Here is an 18,518-nt window from a genome sequence, read left to right as displayed (position 1 = left end):
TGCTCTGCACATTTGTAGGCCTGATCCAGAAGACGACCTGGATAGCCCGTAAATCTACCGTACATATCCCCATCCTGATTCTTGAACGACCTGATGCTGGAACACTTCCTCCTTAGTCTGTAAAATTGGCCTTTGGGGACACCTTTCCTTAAAGGGGTTAGATGGTGACTACTCCAGTGCAGGAGGCTATTGGTACTAGTATGTTTACGGTATATATTTGTAGTTAGATTACCACTGGGTTCTTTTTTAACCCCTTAACAACCGCAGATACGCTTTTTAGCGGCGCTGACGTTTAAATGTTTCGCGCCCCCCAGCGTCGGAATTTCTCCGGGGTCTTGGTTACCGGTAATAGCTGAGACCCCAGAGAACATGATTCGGGTCGGTTTTACCGACCCCGGTGTTGCGATCGCCGTTATTAATGGTATAACAGCGACCGCAAAAGTAAAAATAGTTTCAGTTACCTTGATCTTTGAGATAACAATATATGATGTGCACTGGAAATAACCTATGAGAAGGGATATATGTCTGTCTGACAGGCCACCTGCCATGTGCATGTTGTTAGATTGAACCTTGGGTTATAGGGTCCCTTTATCCGTAGGGGTGACCTGTGTCTTACAACAGTGGCTCCCTTAGTATTTGTGTGGGGACAATCAGGATCAGCTATAGGGCACATCATAGAAGCAGCCACCGCTGAGTGGGGGCGCCACAACGCTACCCCTAGGGTTCCAGCCTGTGCTGTTAGGAAGATAAAAGCATAGGTGGAACACCAGGGACCGCTAGTGGATCAATTTCCAAGGTTTTTGTTTGTTTTTTCAGTGTTTTTCCCTTGTGGTGTGCACGTACCACCTTGGGTGGGTTTTTGTAGTTGGTATTAATAAAGGTTGCAACTTTTTAAATTAGGGTTACAATATGATTGCTCGGATTAATTATTACCCTTTGACAACTTACATATATAAAACCCAAACCTAACTTTAGCCCAACCCTAATGGAAAGAAAAAATGTATTTTATTATTTTTACCTCACTAAGGGGTGATAAAGGGGGGTTTGTTTAACTTTTTTTATTTTAATTTTGATCACTGTGAAAGGGTCAAAGTGAACCAATAGGAAATATGTCCTATTGTTGCCGGGTGCCGACCGGCAGATCTCGTGGGGAGCACTGCGCATGCACCTGCCATTTTCTTCCCAGAAGAAAACACTGCCAGCCGGGGGACTTCACGGGGGGGATGCAGGGACACCGGAGGTACTGGGGGGAGAATCGGGGGACCCCAATTCTAATTCCTTTTTGGGAATTAGTTTAACAAACTCACTGAGCCGAAACATGGAGACAAATTAATGGAAATATTTAATGTCATTCAAATCTTACTAGATAAATACGACCAAACAAACGCCCCATTGCAGGGCAGAATGAAGCCTTACAAGAAGCCGATCCTTCCTACACTTCTAAACCCTAGGAGGAAAATCCCTATAATAATCGCTTCATCCTGGGGACAAAAATGTCACAAACAACTTATCATGTCACGATCCATTTTGGATTTGTAGCAGCTCTGGGTCCACTTTGTCTTAAAAGTAGCTTTTCTCCTTTCAGGACCATCGGGGGTTAATGTCAGTTTCTCCCAACCCCCTCTGGGGCGGCAATCTGGTGTAACTGCAATGCTGTTAGGTCAGCTGATGTGGTGGTGACCACTTCCACCAACCTGTAAATGATCACCTGATGCATCAGCTGACTGTTGGTGATAGAGTTTTCTCTCTGGAGACCAGCCTAACAGGAGCAGCTCTCTGGTGTCAGCCACTTCTGGTGTTTTGGAGTCCAGCTTCTGTGCTATCTGCGGTGTGGAACTTGGCAGCGGAGTCTGAAAGCTAAGTGTGGTGTTTTCTCCTCATCCCTTTTGTGTTTGTCACTGTCCCCTGTATCGTTCCATCTGCAGTGGTGAGGCTAGCGCTCCTTGCCAGCCAGTGCACTAGCCAGGGCAGTGCTAGGTGTCAGTGAGGGACGAAGTTCCTGACGGCGGTGGGGAGAAGGACCCACTTAGGGTGTTAGGGGAATGAAGGGACAGGATCAGGTTTGAGCAGGAGGTGACGATTCCTTTATTTCCCTATTGATAGGGCCTTCCTCCCCCCTTTTCCATCCCGTTGTGCCATCCTCTACCGACCCCCAAAGGCACCGCTATACGTATTGTGACATATCAGGCTTCATTTGGCAAAAAAACCCACAAGAATAACTAAAAATATCCTTCTCGAAAGTAAATATACAGGTGGTAAAGAGGGTGAGTGTGAGGAAAATATATGTCACGATAATGTAAAAACCATAGCTGACGGATTTTTGCACTTCTAACCATGGTCCCAAAAACACATGGCAGACACTGGGTAATTTGAAGCTAGTGTGTGAGCAGGGTGTGGCTTTAAACTGCAGGTGACCAATCCTGCAAAACCACATGTGGTCCCTCCCTTCTCAGTCAGGAATGTCTTTGTCTCCAGAGTCTCAGAATGTAAAGATCTCTGACCTCAGTGAATATAATTAACCAGCCCTTTAGTGATGCCCCGAGGCTAGAGTATATAAGTCTCTACTCTTAAAGGGAACCTGTCACCACGTTTTTGGAAGATGGGATAAAAATAGCGTTAAATAGGGGCAGAGGTGGGCGTTACATTAGAGTGTTTGTTATGCGTTTATTACCCACCTAAGTTGCCGAAATACCTTTGCAAAGTCTCCGTTTTCGCCTGTCAATCAGGCTAGTCTGGTCAGATGGGCGTTGTCTTCCCCCAGATCTTGTTTAGTTTTCCGTTGGTGGCGTAGTGGTGTGCGCATGCCCAAGGTCCCGAATCCTCTGCCAGGGGATTTCAAAGAGCGCGGTGTCCGTTATTGCATCCATCTTCCTTTGGCCGCGCGTGCGCAGAAGCGGCGCTCTGCTGGCCGCGGCTTCAGGAAAATGGCCGCCGCGATATCCATCTGCGCACGCGCGGCATCCCGCGGCCATTTTCCTGATGCCGCGGCCAGCAGAGCGCCGCTTCTGCGCACGCGCGGCCAAAGGAAGATGGCCGCGCCCACCGATCACCAATGCAATAACGGACACCGCGCTCTTTGAAATCCCCTGGCAGAGGATTCGGGACCTTGGGCATGCGCACACCACTACGCCACCAACGGAAAACTACGCAAAATCTGGGGGAAGACAACGCCCATCTGACCAGACTAGCCTGATTGACAGGCGAAAACGGAGACTTTGCAAAGGTATTTCGGCAACTTAGGTGGGTAATAAACGCATAACAAACACACTAATGTAACGCCCACCTCTGCCCCTATTTAACGCTATTTTTATCCCATCTTCCAAAAACATGGTGACAGGTTCCCTTTAACCCAGCCTCAATGTCCTGAGAACATGTGAGTGTTACCTTTTCTCATTTAATCCCTTTATTTTATAATTACCTTGTATATTTCAATTGTCTCTTTTGTAACATCCTTGTAATATTTTTCTATAAACACTGCCTTATCTTCGGAGTAAAATATCTAAAGTACTAGTTTCGTTCTTCATGCTCTAAAACGTACCCTAAGTCTTCTGAAGGGAATTACACTACTGTTTTGGGTTAGCTTCGGACCCGTTTAATCGAAGTGGGTGGCAGCATATCGTGTGCGGGACCTTTGGGTGTTGTTGTAGCGACTGCGGCGTTGATAATTATTGTTCCTGCTTGTGTGGGAGTATTTATATCGCCTCGCTGCAGCGTGCCCAATAGCCAGTACATAGCAGGCAGCCTTTCTGGCGACTAATTACCCTAGGTGCAGTACCTACTCTGACCTGAGAGTAAGGGGGGTGCCAGAGAGCTGCAAGTTTCAAGTGGAACTGTAAGCAGGATATACATAAATCCCTGGAGTTCGTGGTACAGTAAAGAGCAGTGGGATACCTAAAATAAGCCCCTGCTGTAAACTAGGAGGTCAATAGCCTTGTGTGTGATTTTTCATCACATTGTAGCAGTGGAGGGATACTAAGATAAGCCCCCTGCACAGGTGATAGCCGTCTGTTGGCCTAAAGTCACCCCGATCCGCGACGTAGGGGTGACGGTCTCTGTGGGAATCGTGACAAATTGGTGGCAGCGGTGTGGATACCTGACAAATTGGTGGCAGCGGTGGGATTCATGACAAATTGGTGGCAAGGCGGTGGGATCTTAGAGCATTAGTGATTTGGTTTGAGCAATCATTCCTCTCACTAAAAACTTGCAAAGTTCTTGCGAGGACTCTGCGCAAATAAGTTTGGAGAACAAACTCAGTGTTTATTAGTCCTGAGACAATTGTGTGTACTGGTAATTATCCCTTCCCTTTCTCTTCATTTTTCTGTCCTATCTTTTATTTGGCAACCATGGTTGTGCTGGGAGAAACCTTTTATGAGCAGCAGACCAGAGACACCCTTATTGCCTTAGGCATGTCACAGCACATTGACTTTGCAGGCAAAAACAAAGCCCAACTGGTCGCAGATCTGGTGCAATGGGAAGCCGCTCTAGTGGCCGCAGAAGCCAGCACAAGCGAACATGGTGCTGCAGCAGAGGTCCAACCACTGAATACGGGCCCTACTAGCAACCAGGGCGGTTTGGACCCCAGTCTGCTGGCGGTCTTGGAACTACTCCCCGCCGATGACCGTGATGGACGTCGGCAGCTGATCCAGCAATACTAGGAGCGAGCCGAGCAGGAGGCCCGAGCCGAGCGAGAGGCCCAGGCCCAGCGATTCGAGCGGGAGGCTGAAAGAGCCGAGCGCCAAGCCCAGCGAGCCCACGAACTGGAGATGCTCCGGCAGGGTGGGATACCCTCCACCGCCCGGAGCCGTGAGCACAGCAGCGCTCAGATACCGAAGCCCTGGCCCGATCACTTTCCTGTTATGGAAAAGGACGGGGACTTGGACACTTTTCTGCGGGCCTTTGAGAAAGCCTGCAGGCAGTACCAGCTGCCTACAGAAGAATGGGCATGATACCTGACCTCAGGGCTGAGAGGCAAAGCTCTGGAGGCGTTTGCTGCCCTCCCTCAAGAACAAGATGGTGACTATAAGGCCATCAAGCAGGCCCTCATAGCCAAGTACCAGCTTACACCCGAGGTGTACCGTAGAAAGTTCCGGAACCTCCAACGTGGCCCACATGACAGCTACGGTGATGTGGTGCATGGTCTCAGGACCCACTTTCACCAGTGGATCCAAGGACTGTCAGTGACCACCTTTGAGCAGCTGGAAGATCTGATGATCAAAGACCAGTTCTTACATCTTTGTCCAGCTGAGGTGCGACAGTTCGTGATGGACAGAGAACTCAAAGACGTGACGAAAGCAGCGCAGATTGCCAATGCCTATGAGGCCAACCGTAGATCGGAGGTGCGAAAGCCAGTCACCACCAGCTGGAGAGGGGGGTAAGCCTGAAACCAACGCCAATACCCCTGCCAGCCAACACACCAGAGGTCCTGTCCCCGTAGCCAACAGCACCAGACCTACCACCGAACCTCGCCAGTGTTTCGTCTGCAACCGGACTGGTCATATCAGTCCCTACTGTCCAGACAGGCCGAAGAACTCCCAATCCAAGGCCCCAGGGCCTAATGCAGTTCTTTTGGTGGGTGTTGTGGCTGGGAGGGTGTGTGACAACGTACAGCACGTCACCGTGGGAGGCCATGTTGCTACAGGCCTCAAGGACACAGGGGCTGAACGAACCCTCATCCGACCCGAACTGGCGGCCCCTGAAGAAATCATTCCGGGGAAAACCCTAACTGTCACTGGGATTGGGGGCATCAGCTGTCCCTTGCCAATGGCCCGGGTTGATATTGATTGGGGTGCCGGGAGCGAGTGAAGGAAGTGGGGCTGTCTGATAATTTGCCCACTGATGTTTTGTTGGGGACTGATTTGGGGAGGATGGTTGCATAAGACGTCCCTGGCACCCCTCCCCAATCTGCTAAAAAGGATAACGTTAACCCTGATGATGACGATGGGAAATCGCATGTGTTACCTGACCATGCTTTATCTTGTAATGATGCATCTGATAACCATTTTTTCCCTAGGATTGATGGTGAAAATGTTGTACCTGTGCCCACTGTACCTGATAATGATGTTTCTGTGAAAGTTGATGTGTCCATAGGTACAGGAGTGCTCAGCCACGTCGCTCTGTGGAGTGAGACGGCTGAGGAACCCCTAGCAGGGGCAAGTGTCGGTGCTACAGAAAATGGGGAGATACATGGGAACCGTGAGGAAGGTGATGCCATGCAATTGACCAGTGCCACCGAGGAAGGTAACTGGCCCATAAGTAGCACTGCTCCTGAGGTAATGGGGTGGATGGGGAGGTAGAGCCCATAACAGCGTCGGCTGATGGGTCTGTAGAAATCCCCGGGGAGACAGCCTACGTAGCTGCTGTCACCCGCAGTCAGAGTGCCCGGAACGCAGATAACTGTCTGCCTTCCAGACCCTCCTCAGTCATCATTGTGACTGAACCAGCGGGGGACCCAGAGCAGGTCCCAGAGGGTTCCCATGGGGAAGGGACCCTGACGTCGCTTCTAGCCAGGAGTTGCAGGCCGCTCTGCACACAGATGCGAGCCTAGAGAGTTTGAGACAACTCGCCGAGACGCCCATCTCCGTGACTGATAAGGAGAGGGTGTTCTGGGAACGAGGAAGGTTGTACCGGGAGACAGTACCCAGAAAATCGCGAACGGAGTGGTTGAGGGAAAGACAGCTGGTCGTCCCGCAGCAATTCCGGGGTGAGTTGTTACAGATTGCCCATGAGATCCCGCTAGCTGGACACTTGGAGATCAGCAAAACTAAGGCCCGGCTGTCTCAACACTTCTATTGGCCTAAGATGGGGACAGATATGTCAAACTACTGCCGCTCCTGTATCACCTGTCAAAGAGTGGGGAAGGCGGGGCCTGCTCTTAAGGCTCCCCTGATCCCTTTGCCAGTGATAGAGGAGCCTTTCCAGAGGATCGCGGTGGACATTGTGGGCCCGCTGGCCGTCCCCAGCAGCTCTGGAAAGCAATACATCCTTACTGTGGTAGACTACGCTAGCTACCCGGTACCCAGAGGCAGTAGCTCTGTCGTCAACTAGGGCAGATAAGGTGGCGGATCCCCTGTTGGCTATCTTTTCACGTGTAGGATTTCCCAGGGAGATGCTTACTGATCAAGGGACCCAATTCATGTCTCGCCTAATGGAGGCTCTCTGTAAGAGAATGCAGGTGAAGCACCTGGTATCGAGTGCGTATCACCCACAGACCAATGGCTTGTGTGAACGCTTCAATGGTACCCTCAAACAGATGCTACGCATGCTGGTTGAGACTCAAGGGCGCAACTGGGAGCGGTACCTCCCACACCTGCTATTCGCTTACCGAGAGGTTCCGCAGGCCTCGATGGGGTTCTCCCCCTTCGAGCTCCTGTACGGCAGGCGAGTCCGGGGACCCCTTGGGTTGGTCAGAGAATCCTGGGAAGAGGAGCCGAACCCTTCTGAAGTGTCCCTAGTGGAGTATGTCATGCGCTTCCGTGACAAGATGCAGACCTTGACGCAGTTGGTGCATGACAACATGACGGAGGCTCAGGCTGATCAGAAGCGCTGGTACGACCAGAACGCCCGGGAGAGGACCTTCCACGTGGGTCAGAAGGTGTGGGTGCTGGTCCCCGTGCCAACGGATAAGCTTCAGGCAGCCTGGGAGGGCCCGTACGTCGTACACCAACAGCTCAACCCGGTAACCTATGTGGTCACACTCGACCACGCTCGGGGTAGACGAAAGGCCTTTCACGTCAACATGATGAAGGCTCATCACGAACGTGAACCTTTCATCCTACTGGTCTTCAGCTTTCCCGAAGACGGGGAGGAAGACACCCTCCTGGACATGCTGGCCCAAGCCAAGGCCGGTGGGTCCATTGAGGACGTGGAGGTAAGCGCCTCTTTAACCGAACCCCAGCGGTTGCAGTTGCAAACCACGCTGGAACCCTTTCGGGCCGTGTTCTCCAACCGACCTGGAAGGACTGAGTTAGCAGTCCACGAGGTGGACACCGGGAATCATGCCCCACTACGGCGAACACCCTATCGAATCTCCGACCAGGTGCAGCAGGTTATGCGCCAGGAGATCGATGAGATATTACAGCTGGGGCTGATTCGACGGTCAAAGAGCGCGTGGGCCTCACCTGTAGTTCTCGTGCCAAAGAAGGACCGGACCACCCGGTTCTGGGTGGACTACAGGAGGCTCAACGCCATCACAGCCTCTGACGCGCACCCAATGCCGCGCATCGAGGAGCTGCTTGAGAGGTTAGCTGGCGCAAAATACCTGACAATAATGGATCTGAGTCGAGGATACTGGCAGATTCCCCTGAGCCCCGAGGCGCAGGAGAAGTCTGCCTTTATCACCCCCTTTGGACTGTACAAGTCCATTGTCATGCCCTTTGGCATGAAGAATGCCCCTGCCACCTTCCAGCGGATGGTCAACCTCCTGCTTCAGGGACTGGAGGAGTACGCCGTGGCGTACTTGGATGACATTGCCATCTTCAGTTCCTCCTGGGAGAAACACCTGCAGCATCTCGAGGAGGTGCTCAGGCGAATTCACCAAGCTAGGCTGACTATCAAGCCGGGAAAGTGCCAGATGGGCATGAGGGAGGTCCACTACCTGGGACACCGGGTAGGCGGGGGCACCCTAAAGCCAGAGCCTGAGAAAATGGGAGCGATCGTGAACTGGCCCACTCCCAGGACCAAGAAACAGGTGATGTCCTTCCTGGGCACTGCAGGGTACTATAGGCGCTTTGTACAGCACTATAGTAGCCTGGCAAAACTTTTGACGGACCTCACCAGGAAGAAGCTGCCCCACATCGTCAACTGGACCGATGGCTGTGAGGGGGCCTTCCAGGCGTTGAAAACAGCACTGTGCAACGCCACTGTGTTGAAAGCAGTCGACAGCAGACGACCGTTCTTGGTACAGACCGAAGCCAGCGAGTTTGGCCTTGGTGCTGTGCTCAGCCAGGTTGACTCGGAGAACCAAGAGCACCCCGTGTTGTACCTGAGCCGGAAACTTTTGCCGAGGGAAGTGGCCTACTCCACCATTGAGAAGGAGTGCCTGGCCATAGTCTGGGCCCTGCAGCGCTTGCAGCCCTACTTGTACGGTCGCACCTTCACTGTGGTGACCGACCACAACCCTCTGCGCTGGCTAAACGTCATGTGTGGAACCAACGGCAGGTTGCTACGCTGGAGCCTTACCCTTCAGCAGTTTGACTTCACCATTGAACACAAAACGGGCAGGGAACATGGCAATGCAGATGGACTGTCCCGCCGGGGTGAACCTTCTGAAGTGCGCATGGAGGAGCACCGAGCGGTCCTGCCTCCATAGCGCACACCAGAAGGGGGAGGTGTGAGGAAAATGTATGTCACGATAATGTAAAAACCATAGCTGTCGGATTTTTGCACTTCTAACCATGGTCCCAAAAACACATGGCAGACACTGGGTAATTTGAAGCTAGTGTGTGAGCAGGGTGTGGCTTTAAACTGCAGGTGACCAATCCTGCAAAGCCACCTGTGGTCCCTCCCTTCTCAGTCAGGAATGTCTTTGTCTCCAGAGTCTCAGAACGTAAAGATCTCTGACCTCAGTGAATATAATTAACCAGCCCTTTAGTGATGCCCCGAGGCTAGAGTATATAAGTCTCTACTCTTAACCCAGCCTGCAGGAGTCAGCAGAGTTTTACTGGAGGAGCTGTTTCTATCCTGACCTCCTGATGCATTGGGACATATGGGAACTTCCCCCCCCCCCCCACTAGCCTGGTTGCCTGCAATGTCCTGAGAACATGTGAGTGTTACCTTTTCTCATTTAATCCCTTTATTTTATAATTACCTTGTATATTTCAATTGTCTCTTTTGTAACATCCTTGTAATATTTTTCTATAAACACTGCCTTATCTTCGGAGTAAAATATTTAAAGTACTAGTTTCGTTCTTCATGCTCTAAAACGTACCCTAAGTCTTCTGAAGGGAATTACGCTACTGTTTTGGGTTAGCTTCGGACCTGTTTAATAGAAGCTGGTGGCAGCATATCATGTGCGGGGCCTTTGGGTGTTGTTGTAGCGACTGCGGCGTTGATAATTATTGTTCCTGCTTGTGTGGGAGTATTTATATCGCCTCGCTGCAGCGTGCCCAATAGCCAGTACATAGCAGGCAGCCTTTCTGGCGACTAATTACCCTAGGTGCAGTACCTACTCTGACCTGAGAGTAAGGGGGGCGCCAGAAAGCTGCAAGTTTCAAGTGGAACTGTAAGCGGGATATACATAAATCCCTGCAGTTCGTGGTATAGTAAAGAGCAGTGGGATACCTAAAATAAGCCCCTGCTGTAAACTAGGAGGTCAATAGCCTTGTGTGTGTTTTTTCATCACATTGCAGCAGTGGAGGGATACTAAGATAAGCCCCTTGCACAGGTGATAGCCGTCTGTTGGCCTAAAGTCACCCCGATCCGCAACGTAGGGGTGACGGTCTCGGTGGGAATCGTGACAAATTGGTGGCAGCGGTGTGGATACTTGACAGTGAGGGATATGGGGGTCCTCAGTATATACAGGTGTGAGGGATATGGAGGTCCTCAGTATATACAGGTCTGAGGGATATGGAGGTCCTCAGTATATACAGGCGTGAGAGATATGGAGGTCCTCAATATACACAGGCGTGAGGGCTTCATAGGTCTTCAGTATATTCAGGGGTGAGGGATAAGGGGTCCTCAGGTATATACAGCTGTGAGGAATATGGAGTTCCTCAATATATTCAGGTGTGAGGGATATGGAGGTCCTCAGTATATTCAGGTGTGAGGCATATGGAGGTCCTCAGTATATTCAGGTGTGAGGGATATGGAGGTCCTCAGTATATACAGGCGTGAGAGATATGGAGGTCCTCCGTATATTCAGGTGTGAGGGATATGGGGTCCTCAGTATATACAGGCATGAGGGATATGGAGGTCCTCAATATATTCAGGTGTAAGAGATATAGAGGTGCTCAGTATATACAGGCGTGACGGATATGGAGGTGCTCAGTATATTCAGGTGTGAGGGATATGGAGGCCCTCAGTATATACAGGCATGAGGGATATGGAGGACCTCAGTATATACAGGCATGAGGGATATGGAGGTCCTCAGCATATTCAGGTGTGAAAGATATGGGGGTCCTCAGTATATTCAGGTGTGAGGGATATGGAGGTGCTCAGTATATACAGGCGTGAGGGATATGGAGGTCCTCATTATATACAGGCGTGAGGGATATGGAGGTCCTCATTATATACAGGCATGAGGGATATGGAGGTCCTCAGTATATACAGGCATGAGGGATATGGAGGTGCTCATTATATACAGGCGTGAGGGATATGGAGGTCCTCAGTATATTCAGGCGTGAGGGATATGGAGGTCCTCATTATATTCCTGGCATGAGGGATATGGAGGTCCTCAGTATATTCAGGTGTGAGGGATATGGAGGTCCTCAGTATATTCAGGTGTGAGGGATATGGAGGTGCTCAGTATATTCAGGTGTGACGGATATGGAGGTCCTCAGTATATACAGGCATGAGGGATATGGAGGTCCTCAGTATATTCAGGTGTGAGGGATATGGAGGTGCTCAGTATATACAGGCATGAGGGATATGAAGGTGCTCAGTATATTCAGTTTGAGGGATATGGAGGTCCTCAGTATATACAGGCATGAGGGATATGGAGGTCCTCAGTATATACAGGCGTGAGGGATATGGAGGTCCTCAGCATATTCAGGTGTGAAAGATATGGGGGTCCTCAGTATATTCAGGTGTGAGGGATATGGAGGTGCTCAGTATATACAAGCGTGAGGGATATGGAGGTCCTCATTATATACAAGCGTGAGGGATATGGAGGTCCTCAGTATATACAGGCATGAGGGATATGGAGGTCCTCAGTATATTCAGGTGTGAGGGATATGGAGGTCCTCAGTATATACAGGCATGAGGGATATGGAGGTGCTCAGTATATACAGGCGTGAGGGATATGGAGGTCCTCAGCATATTCAGGTGTGAGGGATATGGAGGTCCTCATTATATACAGGCATGAGGGATATGGAGGTCCTCAGTATATACAAGCATGAGGGATATGGAGGTGCTCATTATATTCAGGTGTGAGGGATATGGAGGTCCTCAGTATATACAGGCATGAGGGATATGGAGGTCCTCAGTATATTCAGGTGTGAGGGATATGGAGGTCCTCAGTATATACAGGCATGAGGGATATAGAGGTGCTCAGTATATTCAGGTGTGAGGGATATGGAGGTCCTCAGTATATACAGGCATGAGGGATATGGAGGTCCTCAGTATATTCAGGTGTGAGGGATATGGAGGTCCTCAGTATATACAGGCATGAGGGATATAGAGGTGCTCAGTATATTCAGGTGTGAGGGATATGGAGGTCCTCAGTATATACAGGCATGAGGGACATGGAGGTCCTCAGCATATTAAGGTGTGAGATATGGCGGTCATCAGTATATACAGGTGTGAGGGATATGGAGGTCCTCAGTATATACAGGGTGAGGGATATGGAGGTCCTCAGCATATTCAGGTGTGAGGGATATGGAGGTGCTCAGTATATACAGGCATAAGAGATATGGAGGTCCTCAGCATATTCAGGTGTGAGATATGGGAGTCCTTAGACAAACATGAGTTATTTCACAAGCACGTGAGGGATTTGGGGGTGTCTGACAGATGTGAGATATGGCGGGCTCGCAGGAACATGACTGTGCGGTACTTGGGGGTGATCTCTATGCAACAGATATACATTTGGGGCACCTATACTTCCACAGATCGGGGTGTTCTCCTTGCTGTTAAATTCAGCTACAAACAGATTTCCAAAACAGGAGAGAAGTAAAGTGGTGGTAACCAGAATGTGGCAGAGGTGGTGGAGGCGGGCGATTATTAACCAGGGCGGGTGAGTAATGTGTGCGGAATGCTCCTTGTCCGCTCTCTGCAGTGTTCACATTCCAAGGCGTATCACACATCGGATACCAATGTGTACAACACTTGTACAACACCTGATATACAGCATCCAGAGGGGCACACACCTGTACAACACCTGATATACAGCATCCAGAGGGGCACACACCTGTACAACACCTGATATACGGAATACAGAGGGGGCACACACCTGTACAACACCTGATATACAGCATCCAGAGGGGCACACACCTGTACGACACCTGATATACAGCATCCAGAGGGGCACACACCTGTACGACACCTGATATACAGCATCCAGAAGGGCACACACCTGTACAACACCTGATATACAGCATCCAGAGGGGCACACACCTGTACAACACTTGATATACGGAATACAGAGGGGGCACACACCTGTACAACACCTGATATACAGCATCCAGAGGGGCACACACCTGTACAACACCTGATATACAGCATACAGAGGGGCACACACCTGTACAACACCTGATATACAGCACCCAGAGGGGCACACACCTGTACAACACCTGATATACGGAATACAGAGAGGCACATACCTGTACAACACCTGATATACGGAATACAGAGAGGCACACACTTTTACAACACCTGATATACGGAATACAGAGGGGGCACACACCTGTACAACACCTGATATACAGCATCCAGAGGGGCACACAACTGTACAACACCTGATATACAGCTTCCAGAGGGGCACACACCTGTACAACACCTGATATACAGCATACAGAGGGGCACACACCTGTACAACACCTGATATACGGAATACAGAGAGGCACACACCTGTACAACACCTAATATACAGCATTCAGAGGGGGACACACCTGTACAACACCAGATATACAGCATACAGAGGGGCACATACCTGTACAACACCTGATATACGGAATACAGAGGGGGCACACACCTGTACAACACCTGATATACAGCATACAGAGGGGCACATACCTATACAACACCTGATATACGGAATACAGAGGGGGCACACACCTGTACAACACCTGATATACAGCATACAGAGGGGCACACACCTGTACAACACCTGATATACGGAATACAGAGGGGCACACACCTGTACAACACCTGATATACAGCATTCAGAGGGGCACACACCTGTACAACACCTGATATACAGCATCCAGAGGGGCACACACCTGTACAACACCTGATATACAGCATCCAGAGGGGCACATACCTGTACAACACCTGATATACGGAATACAGAGGGGGCACACACCTGTACAACACCTGATATACAGCATACAGATGGGCACACACCTATACAACACCTGATATACGGAATACAGAGGGGCACACACCTGTAGAACACCTGATATACAACATTCAGAGGGGCACACACCTGTACAACACCTGATATACAGCATACAGAGGGGCACACACCTGTACAACACCTGATATACAGCATAGAGGGGTCACACACATGATATACAGCATACAGAGGGGGCACACACCTGATATACAGCATATAGAGGGGCACACACCTGTACAACACCTGATATACAGCATACAGGGGGGCACACAACTGTACAACACCTGATATATGGAATACAGAGGGGACACACCTGTACAACTGATATACGGAATAGAGAGGGGCACACACCTGTACAACACCTGATATACAGCATACCGAGGGGTCAAACACATAATATACAGCATACAGAGGGGGCACACACCTGATATACAGCATACAGAAAGGGCACACACCTGTATGACAGCATGTAGAGGGGCACACACCTGTATGACAGCAGGTAGAGGGGCACACACCTGTATGACAGCCAGTAGAGGGGCACACACCTGTATGACAGCATGCAGAGGGGCACACACCTGTATGACAGCAGGTAGAGGGGCACACACCTGTATGACAGCAGGTAGAGGGGCACACACCTGTATGACAGCAGGTAGAGGGGCACACACCTGTATGACAGCAGGTAGAAGGGCACACACCTGTATGACAGCAGGTAGAGGGGCACACACCTGTATGACAGCAGGTAGAGGGGCACACACCTGTATGACAGCAGGTAGAGGGGCATACACCTGTATGACAGCAGGCATAGGGGCACACACCTGTATGACAGCAGGTAGAGGGGCACACAGCTGTATGACAGCAGGTAGAGGGGCACACACCTGTATAACAGCAAGTAGAGGGGCACACACCTGTATGACAGCAGGTAGAGGGGCACACACCTGTATGACAGCAGGTAGAGGGGCACACACCTGTATGACAGCAGGTAGAGGGGCACACACCTGTATGACAGCAGGTAGAGGGGCATACACCTGTATGACAGCAGGCAGAGGGTCACACACCTGTATGACAGCAGGTAGAGGGGCACACACCTGTATGACAGCAAGTAGAGGGGCACACACCTGTATGGCAGCAGGTAGAGGGGCACACACCTGTATGACAGCAGGTAGAGGGGCACACACCTGTATGACAGCAGGTAGAGGGGCATACACCTGTATGACAGCAGGTAGAGGGGCACACACCTGTATGACAGCAGGTAGAGGGGCATACACCTGTATGACAGCAGGTAGAGGGGCACACACCTGTATGACAGAAGGTAGAGGGGCACACACCTGTATGACAGCAGGTAGAGGGGCACACACTTGTATGACAGCAGGTAGAGGGGCATATACCTGTATGACAGCAGGTAGAGGGGCACACACCTGTATGACAGAAGGTAGAGGGGTACACACCTGTATGACAGCAGGTAGAGGGGCACACACCTGTATGACAGCTGGTACACTGGATATTCTTCGTGCGGAGGAGAGTACAAGGGTCTCCACATTGTCTCCAGGCTCTAGGTCCACGCTGAGTTCATGCTTATGGAGACTGTCTATTCCAAGTGCTCAGGCTGCAGACAGAACTTCATGGTGTCACATCCAGTAGCCAACACCCAGGTGACATCACCGGGGCACACGGGAGGAGAGGAGTGCACAATGCTCCCTCCTGTCACCGGCAGCACAACTTCTCGCCAATGCTGCAGACCAGTAGCTAATGAGGAGCGAGGCTGCAGGTGGAGCAGGATTTCTTCTCTGCTGATCTGTGACCTTGAGGGTCTGCGTCCCCCCCCCCAGGACGATACCCGCCGCCTCCTCCTGCACTCACAGCTGACGTCTCTCCATTACAATGACACTGCTCGGCTCAGCCCCAGTCACCGGCGTCGCACTGCCACTCATCTCCACGACGTGCGAGGTCTTTAACACTGAGACAATGGAAGGAAAAAAGACGGCAGGTCTCAGCTTGTGCCACTGACAAGAAGAGGGGGCGAGTCTGTGGGCGCCGCACTCATCCTGCAGCGAGGAACAGGCAACAGCAACCACACACAATAATAAGCGCAAACATCTCTTCGGTGCTGTCCCTTCCACAAGAAGCATAAATGTACCCCAAGACAGGGGGCAAGGGGCGAGCCAAAGACAGGGGGAGAGGGTCGAGACAAAGAGAGGGAGCAAGGGGGAGCCGAAGCCCAGGTGCGAGGGGCAAGTCGACGACAGGGGGCAAGGGTCGAGGCGACGACAGGGGGCGAGCTGAAGACAGGGGAGAAGGGCGATCCAACAACAATGGGCAAACCGAAGACAGGGGGTGAACCTAAGACATGGAGCAAGGGGCGAGCCGAAGACCGTGAGCGAGCAGAAGACGGGGCGAGCCAGCGATAGGGCGAGAGCCGAAAACTGGGAGCGAGCCGACGACAGGGGGCGAGCAGAAGACAGTGGGCGAGCCAAAGATGGGGCAAGCCGATGACAGGGACAAAGGGGCGAGCCGAAGACCGGGAGCGTGTCGACGACAGGGGGCGAGCAGAAGACAGGGGGCAAGCAGAAGACAGGGGGCAAGGGGTGAGCTGACGACAGGGGGCGAGCCGAAGACAGGGAACAAGGTGCGAGCCTAAGACCGGGAGCGAGCAGACGACAGGGGGCGAGAAGACGGGGCAAGCCGACGACAGGGGGCAAGGGTCGAGCTGAAGACGAGGTGAGGGGTGAGACGAAGACAGGGGGCAAGGGGCGAGTCGACGACAGGGGGCAATGGGCGACTCGACGACAGGGGGTGAGCCGAAGACAGGGAGTGAGGGCGAGCTTACGGCAGGGGGTGAGTCGACGACAGGGAGAGAGCCAAAGACAGGGAGAGAGGGACGAGTAGACGAGAGGGAGGGGCAAGCCAACGACAGGGAGAGAGGGGCAAGGCGACAACAGGAGGCGTACGAAGACAGGGTGAGCCGATGACACTGGGGCGAGCCGAAGATGGGGAAGAGGGGCGAGCTGACAATGGGGCAAGCCGACGACAGGGGGCGAGCTGACAACAGGGCGCGAGGGGCGAACTGATGACAGGGAGCGAGGGGCAAGTCGACGACAGTGGGTGAAGGGCGAGGTGATGACAGGGGGCGAGGGGCGAGGAGCCGACAGGGGGCGAGCCGATGACAGGGGTGAAGGGCGAGCCGACAACAATGGGCAAACCGAAGACGGGGCGAACCGAAGACATGGAGCAAGGGGGAGCCGAAAACCGGGAGCGAGCCAATGACAGGGGGCAAGCAGAAGACAGTGGGCGAGCCGAAGACGGGGCAAGCCAATGACCGGGAGCGAGCCGACGACAGGGGGCAAGCCAACGACAGGGGGTGAGCAGAAGACAGGGAGAAAGGGCGAGCTGGTGGCAGGGAGTGAGTCGACGACAGGGAGCGAGCCAAAGACGGAGCGATGGGCGAACCAATGACAGAGAGCGAGGGGCAAGCCCACGACAGGGAGAGGAGCGAGGCGACGACAGGAGGCGTGCGAAGACAGGTTGAGCCGATGACACTGGGGGACAGCCGAAGACAGGTTGCGAGCTGAAGAGAGGGGGCGAACCAACGATGGGGAAGAGGGGCAAGCTGACAATGGGGCAAGCCGACGACAGGGGGCGAGCTGACAACAGGGCGTGAGGGACGAACTGACGACAGGGAGCGAGGGGCGAGCCGATGACAGGGGGAGAGGGGCCAGACAAAGAGAGGGAGCGAGGGGCGAGCTGAAGACCAGGAGCGAGGGGCAAGTCGACGACAGGGGGTGAGGGTCGAGGTGATGACAGGCGGCGAGGGTCGAGGCGACGACAGGGGGCAAACCGAAGACAGGGGGCGAACCGAAGACATGGAGCAAGGGGTGAGCCAAAGACAGGGGGCGAGCCCAAGATAGTGGGTGAGCCGAAAACCAGGAGCGAGCCAATAACGGGCAAGCAGAAGACAGTAACATAGTAACATAGTTATTAAGGTTGAAGGAAGACTTTAAGTCCATCTAGTTCAACTCATAGCCTAACCTAACATGTTGATCCAGAGCAAGGCAAAAAAAAACCCATGTGGCAAATAGTATGCTCCACTTTGGGGAAAAAAAATTCCTTCCCAACTCCACATACGGCAATCAGACTAGTTCCCTGGATCAACGCATTATCAAGGAATCTAGTATATATACCCTGTAACATTATACTTTTCCAGAAAGGTATCCAGTCCCCTCTTAAATTTAAGTAATGAATCACTCATTACAACATCATACGGCAGAGAGTTCCATAGTCTCACTGCTCTTACAGTAAAGAACCCGCACCTGTTATT

General features: G+C 52.0%; 1 protein-coding gene across 8 annotated transcripts in view; it reads right to left on the bottom strand.

Moving 5' to 3' along the window:
* Window positions 1-18,518, bottom strand: part of PLEKHA7 (pleckstrin homology domain containing A7) — a 203,528-nt gene that overhangs the window by 122,910 nt on the left and 62,100 nt on the right. The window contains exon 1 of one of the 8 annotated variants that reach the window (XM_077286566.1): window positions 15,682-15,881. The exons of the other annotated variants lie outside the window; for them this stretch is intronic. Within the exon in view, the coding sequence (XP_077142681.1) occupies window positions 15,682-15,743 (62 nt within the window). The 5' untranslated portion in view covers window positions 15,744-15,881. Of the gene's footprint in view, window positions 1-15,681; window positions 15,882-18,518 lie in introns of those variants that run through there. 8 annotated transcript variants of the gene reach the window in all.

This window comes from Ranitomeya variabilis, chromosome 2 (assembly GCF_051348905.1).
Source record: "Ranitomeya variabilis isolate aRanVar5 chromosome 2, aRanVar5.hap1, whole genome shotgun sequence".
Taxonomy (NCBI): Eukaryota; Metazoa; Chordata; class Amphibia; order Anura; family Dendrobatidae; genus Ranitomeya; species Ranitomeya variabilis.
The sequence above is the reverse complement of the archived record's forward strand: the minus strand, read 5'-3'. Positions and strand labels throughout refer to the sequence as shown.